Here is a 6,645-nt window from a genome sequence, read left to right as displayed (position 1 = left end):
ACTCAGCTTTTGAATAGTAGTTTATAACACACCACTCAGAAACTCAGTAGTTTCTAATCCTAAACTCCAACATGACTTTTTCTGTCCTTCATAAAGTTAGGACAGGCACTGTCTATGTCTATGCTACTGGGACTAAGGAGAACAAATGAGAGTAAGGGGGCTGAGGAGTTAAACTAACCTCTTCTACAAAATTAAGCCACCATCCTCACAGAGTGGTTGCATCTGAAAAGACAGGAAGCAGATGGAGGCACAAAGAGAAGCAGCTGGGAGAGCCCAGCCTCACACATCTGCTTGCTAGGGTGGTGGGTTTATGTTCAAGCATGTAACACTGTGGGAGGGAGATTATAACCCTGTTGACAGTAATAAGTTCCAAAATCTTCAGCTTCCAGGCTGCTGATAGTGAGAGTGTAGACTTTCCCATACCCATTCCCTATGAATCGGTCTGGGATGCCATTGGCTCTGTTGGATGCACCATAGATGAGGAGCCTGGGAGCCTGCCCAGGTTTCTGCTGATACCAGGATAAGTAGCTGTTAACACCCTGACTGGAACTGCAGGTGAAGAAGACTCTTTCACCAGGAGACACAGAGAGGGAAGCTGGGGACTGAGTCATCACAATGTCTCCCATGGCATCTGAAGTTGGAAATAAAACACAAAGTCACCAATATGATCTGGACCATACCCCATAGTCTTCCCAGTAGACCTAATCTATATTCCAAAAATGTTTCTGTTAAATTTTATTCATTTTGCTTGCCTAGGAAAGGTGTCTGGTCCCAGGACCTAAAAACATTGAAAACTCTTTTCAGTAAGAGAATCATCCCTATTGCCCTCACCTGGGAGCCAGAACACTAGCAGGCAGAGAAGCTGAGCTGGGCCTTCCATGGTTCACTCTGTGCTCCAAGTGAGACAGATCTTCCCCTGAGTGCAGACCCAGCATTCATATGGGCTCTGGGGGACCAGATGGACTGGAAGGAATATGCAAAGCAGATGGGTGGGGCCAGCTGGGCTTCCAGCTGCAGAGAGGCTTTGTCCCTTCTTCTCTGCACATGAGCAACCATCCTCAGGAGGCCCAGTCAGAAAAGCCTTAGATCAGACTCAGGGTAGAGTTTCCAAAGTCACTGAATTTAACCCTTGTGTAATGCACTGGACCACAAGGTTGGTTTGAACCTCAAGGTTCAAAATCACTATTCACTCCTTGGAAACCCTACAAAGGATCACTATATAGACGACCCTGAAAAATCAAAACAAAGCAAAAACAGCCAAAGCTCAATCAAGTGGTATTTCTCACAAGCCTGTTGGGAAGAAAAGGAATGCCTGAACTTCTTTCACTCTCTCTACTCCAGCACACTCAGATGTTCTCTGCTGTGCATAATTGGATCTGCTTAAAATAAGGATGTGATTCGAAACCTTTCTTCCAGATACACCCTTTGTTTGCTGCTTTGCAATCTTCCTTGAGGCACATGAAGTTGCCTCATAGTTTTTGAGATTTAATAAGAAATATTTAATTAGACACAGTGGTTGCAGAAGTAACTAGACAACCAGAAGTCTCCATACGGTTCTGAGCTCCACAGTGCATGTGATGCCATTTCCACAAAGAGAAACTAGAGTCTAAGCATCTCTCCATTCCATACAGCACATTCATCTTATCACTCAGGTCTTCATCTGTGCCACAATCTCAGAAACCTTTGCTCAGCCTCCTGGTCTACTTGATGGAAAGCTACTTTAGGTTTTCTTTCTGTTCTTCAGGACTTTGAGGAGATGGTGCTATGACCTATGTTCAGGTACATCCCACCACACAGGATGAGAGGCTGGTTCTCATTTACTTAAAAACCTGTCAGGTTTCTAAAGTTCTTAAGCCCTTTTGCCTCCCCAATTTTTCAGCACCTCTAAAGAGAACAGCTTTATTAATACTACTCCAAATCTAGTGAACCTTCATCCATGACTTAGAGTTTCATTCACAGTCACAGACTAGTTGTTAAAACCACAAACCCTGAAGTCAAACCATGTGGATTCATGATGCTACTTTACAAACTGTTTGTGTGGCATTGATCAAACGACTTGACCTTCTTTGCCTCAGTTTCCATATCTCTGAAACTCTGAAAGTATGATGTCTACTTAATAGTGCCAATTTCTAATTAATCAAGATACAGTATTTAGAACGTTATGAAGAATATAACATATTATGCCATTAGTTTTTATTATTATTACAGTATTTCTAGTTATTATTATCATGAAAATCAGACTGAATACCTTAGCAGAGTCACCTGGAAACAGCTTTAAGTGAACTGAGAGTAGATTTCATCAACAGTAATATTACGTCCTTGGACAGTCTGTTGACTACCTGGTATACAAGCTTGACATCAGTTTATACTAAATCTTTCATAGCTTAAATCATCCTCACAGAAAATATTCAATGTATTTCATTAAGAAATCCCTGAGAGGTTAAGTTGTCACTTAAGAGTCCCTCTCTCTTACACATTTCATATTTAACATGCTTAATCTTTTCACTTTTACTCCAATACCTAATCTTGACTCACAAGCAGAAATATGTATATATGTATCTGCCATCATAACTGTGGGATTTTCTCCACTATAATTCCTTCAAGGTTGTCCTCTAAGGGCTTAGCAATATGCCACATTAAGAATATGCTCCTTAATCATGATTGTGTACAGTGGGGTATAGGGGTGCTATCCACTTAGGAGTCAAGATATTAATTTAAAAGGACATGACCTGAAAAAATTTCATGACATATAATGGAATCATAGAATAAAATAGCACTGCAAAAAGATCAGAGTAGGGCATAAAGTAAGTATAGTGTCGTGGATGATTTGGCTATCAATACTTCCTATACGCTGTGTTTGTGGATACACTGGAGATATGAAACTGTGAAGTTCTCTACCTTAAGAAATCCCTACATTGCATTAATCCTGGCCTTCCAGACTAAGACAGATTTGGAAGAACTAAAGACAGACTACCTCTGAATGTTTAGTCACTGAAAACCTTATGAATAGCAGTGGAACACTGTCAGTTCCATAACGTTGAATACTGAAACATGATGAAGATCCCCAGAATACTGTCAGATATAGTGCCAGAAGATGAGCCCTCATGTTGGAAGGCATCAAAACATGGCTGAGGAAGAATTGTTGACTTGCCTCAAAGTAGAGTTGCCCGTGATGACATGAATGGAGGAAAACCTTTAGGACCTTCACTTGTTGATGGATCACACTCAAAATAAGGAGAAACAGCTGCATAAATATGAAAATACCTACAAAGAAGACATGTTAATATCATCGACTCAGCTGGGTTTTCTAAAGAACCAAAACCAGTGAAATATATATATTTATGAAGTAATATATATATAAAGGGAAGTTTATTATCAAGGAAATAGTATACAAATTGCAGACTACCAGGTCCTCAGTGGAAGAGAGAGATAGAGGCCCTCATGAATATCAATTATATTGGGAGCAGGCCACACTCCTAAGCAAGCATCCCTTAAATTGATTGGCTGCTCATAACCGCTCACCATAGAGCTAGCTAAGCCTGTATTAGGTTTCATCACCATGGGAATAAGCACATCTCAACTGCTGTTGTTTTTGTTGTTGTCAGGTGCCATTGAGTCGGAACTGACTCATAGCGACCCCATGCACAGCAGAACAAAACAATATGTGATCCTGGGCCAACCTCACTACCACTGCCACACTTGACACCATCAATGAAGCCACTTGGCCGATCCATCTCATTGGGGGTCTTCCTCTTTTTCTCTGACCCTCTATCTTACCCAACATGACATCTTTCTCCAGCGACTGTTCCCTCCTGACAATATGTCCAAAGTATGAGAGACGAAGCTTAGCCACTCTGGCCTCCAAGGAGCACTCTGGCTGCACTTCTTCCAAAACTGATCTATTGGTTCTTTTGGCAGTCCATGGCACTTTCAGTATTCTCCTCCAACACCACAACTAAAAGGCATCAATTCTTCTACGGTCTTCCTTATTCACTGTCCAGCTTCCGCATCCATATGAGGTTATTGAAAATACCATGACTTGGGTCAGGCGCATCTTAGTCCTCAAGCTGATATCACAGCTATTCAACACTTTAAAAAAAGTTCCTGTGCAGGAGATTTGCCCAATCTCAACTGCCAAACCTCTGTAAATCCTGGTCTAGTCAAGTTTACACAAAATCCTAACTATTACAATCCACCCTTGTTAACTGTTGTTGTTGTTGTTAAGTGCCGTCGAGTCGGTTCCGACCCATAGCAACCCTGTACAGGGTTTCCGAGGCTGTAAATCTTTACAGGAGCAGAACGCCTCATCTTTCTCCCACGGAGCGGCTGGTAGTTTCGAACTGCTGGCCTTAAGGTTTGCAGCCTGATTCGTAACCACTACGCTACCAGAGCCCCTTGTTAACTAGAAATGTATAAATTGGATGCATAAACTCTAAAGTTGTGAAGTCGTACTTGTGCCTAACATGATATAACTAAAACATGTACAACTGACCCCATTTACATCTTGTAAGTCACAAATGAACAAAGTAAACGTATTTGATGCACACATACAAAACAAATCAGAAACTATTTTTTCATTTAAATTTCCAAAGGGCACATTCTGCAAGTCAGCCTCCTGTCCCTAGGTGCACAGCTTTACTCAGTCAGGGGCCTAGAGTCCATAGCTGCTCTGACTCCCCATGCCTCCGCCTATGCCCTCTCTCTGCGGTCATCACCTTTCCAGGCAAGGGTCACATGCTCTACTCATTTTCTTCCTTTTTGATGGTAATGGGATCATTTGATCCTAAAACAAGAGAAATCTATTCCCTCCTTTTAGTTACACATCTTCTACAATTACAGTTTTGACAAGCACAATCAATCCTATTAACAATTACTCACAATTGAAATCATAAATTCCTATAAGCATAGCTCCCCACACGTCTCACCAGACCCATCTGGGCAAGAGGAAAACTAGTCAGTGGGGTTTTATCATATCCCCTCACTCTAGGTACACCCATGAATGTTTTTAAGTCAGTCACTTCATGCCTTTATTATCCCCCCCCATTTTTCATAGGGATTATCTAAATTGCCCATCCCTATCAACCCAGTACACTGAGGAGATGATCATGTTCCTTAATACGAAGACTCCTTCATTCCTGTAGGAATCTTGTGCAATTACATTCATTAACAAAATTACGGTCCAAAAAATTTTAGAAATTGACACTTTCTCAGAATATCAACTATCTTTATCTGGTCAGGTTCTGATTATCATAACCCTATGCAGAGTTCTAGTGTGATGCTCTGGGTTAATGTACTGGACAGACAGCAAGGTCAGTTTTAATCACAATGTCGACAGTTTAAGCTCACCAGCCGCTCCTTGAATGCTATGGGTCAGAACCAACTCGATGGCATTTAACAACAACAGTCACCCTAGGTAAGTCACATGGGTCCCAGACACAAGTTTGGGAATTAGCACATCCCTCCTTGCATGTGCTTCACTCTCAGCCCTAGACACCATGGGCTAGGTCAGGGCCCACAGGCTCTGTAGTTGATAAAACTCCCTAAACTTCACACCAGCCAGCCTTCCTCCTCTTATCTCAAGGTCAGCAGGTGCCAACAGAGCATGTCCAAACTCAGTGCATGTCTTCATTGCTGCATTTCAACCAATTCCAATTCTCCTTACCTGGCAAGGGGGGGTATCAAGGTTTTGAAAGTTGTTTAAGATTCTAATTATCTAATATAATTATTGTAACAGGTCCTGCTTAGAATTTAAAGATTGGTTTCACTTTTGATATATGAACTCTGATCGATGCTAAACCCCAACATTATTTTGTCTGTCCTTTCTTAAATTAGGACAGGCACTGTCTATGTCAAAGCTACTGGGAATGAGGAGAAAGAATGAGAGTAAGGGTTCTGAGGAGTCATCCCAGCCCCTTCTTCAAAACGATGCCAGTATCTTTACTGAGTAGGTGCATCTGAAAACACAATGAGCAGATGGAGGCACAAAGAGAAGCAGCAGAGAGAGACCAGTCTCAGACATCTGATCCCTGGGGTAGTGGGGTTTATGTTCAAGCATGTGACACTGTGGGAGGGAAGTCAGTTGAATGTTTACAGTAATAAGTACCAACATCATCAGCTTTCATACTGCTGATGGTGAGAGTAAAGTCTGTCTCAGACCCACTCCCACTGAACCGGTCGGAGATGCCGTGGGCCCTGCTGGATACAGCATAGATGAGGAGCCTGGGAGCCTGCCCAGGTTTCTGCTGATACCAGGATAAGTAGCTGCGAACACTCTGACTGGACCTGCAGGTGAGGGAGACTCTTTCACCAGGAGACAGAGAGAGGGAAGCTGGGGACTGAGTCATCACAATGTCTCCCATGGTATCTAAAGTTGAAAATAAGACACAAAGTCACAAATATGATCTGACCATACCAAATTGTCTTCCTAGCAGACCCAATCTATAGTGTACATAAAGTCTATATTGAGTTTTATTTATTTTGCTTGCCTAGCAAAGGTGTCAGGTCCCAGGACCTAAAATTATTGAAAAAAGTTTTCAGTAAGAGAACCATTCCTATTGCCCTCACCTGGGAGCCAGAACACTAGCAGGCAGAGAAGCTGAGCTGGGCCTTCCATGGTTCACTCTGTGCCCCAAGTGAGACAGATCT

At 42.2% G+C, this 6,645-nt stretch overlaps 2 gene segments (V, D, J or C); both read right to left on the bottom strand.

Moving 5' to 3' along the window:
* Positions 1 to 314: 314 nt before the first annotated feature.
* On the bottom strand, positions 315 to 880 carry LOC102825985. The segment is given in 2 exon segments: positions 315 to 631; positions 832 to 880. Coding segments are annotated over 2 exon segments (366 nt in total).
* A 5,167-nt stretch (positions 881 to 6,047) lies between these two features.
* Positions 6,048 to 6,613, bottom strand: LOC102825606. The segment is given in 2 exon segments: positions 6,048 to 6,364; positions 6,565 to 6,613. Coding segments are annotated over 2 exon segments (366 nt in total).
* Positions 6,614 to 6,645: the final 32 nt, after the last annotated feature.

This window comes from Chrysochloris asiatica, unplaced genomic scaffold (genome assembly GCF_000296735.1).
Source record: "Chrysochloris asiatica unplaced genomic scaffold, ChrAsi1.0 scaffold00526, whole genome shotgun sequence".
Taxonomy (NCBI): Eukaryota; Metazoa; Chordata; class Mammalia; order Afrosoricida; family Chrysochloridae; genus Chrysochloris; species Chrysochloris asiatica.
This window is presented reverse-complemented; position numbering and strand designations above follow the sequence as displayed.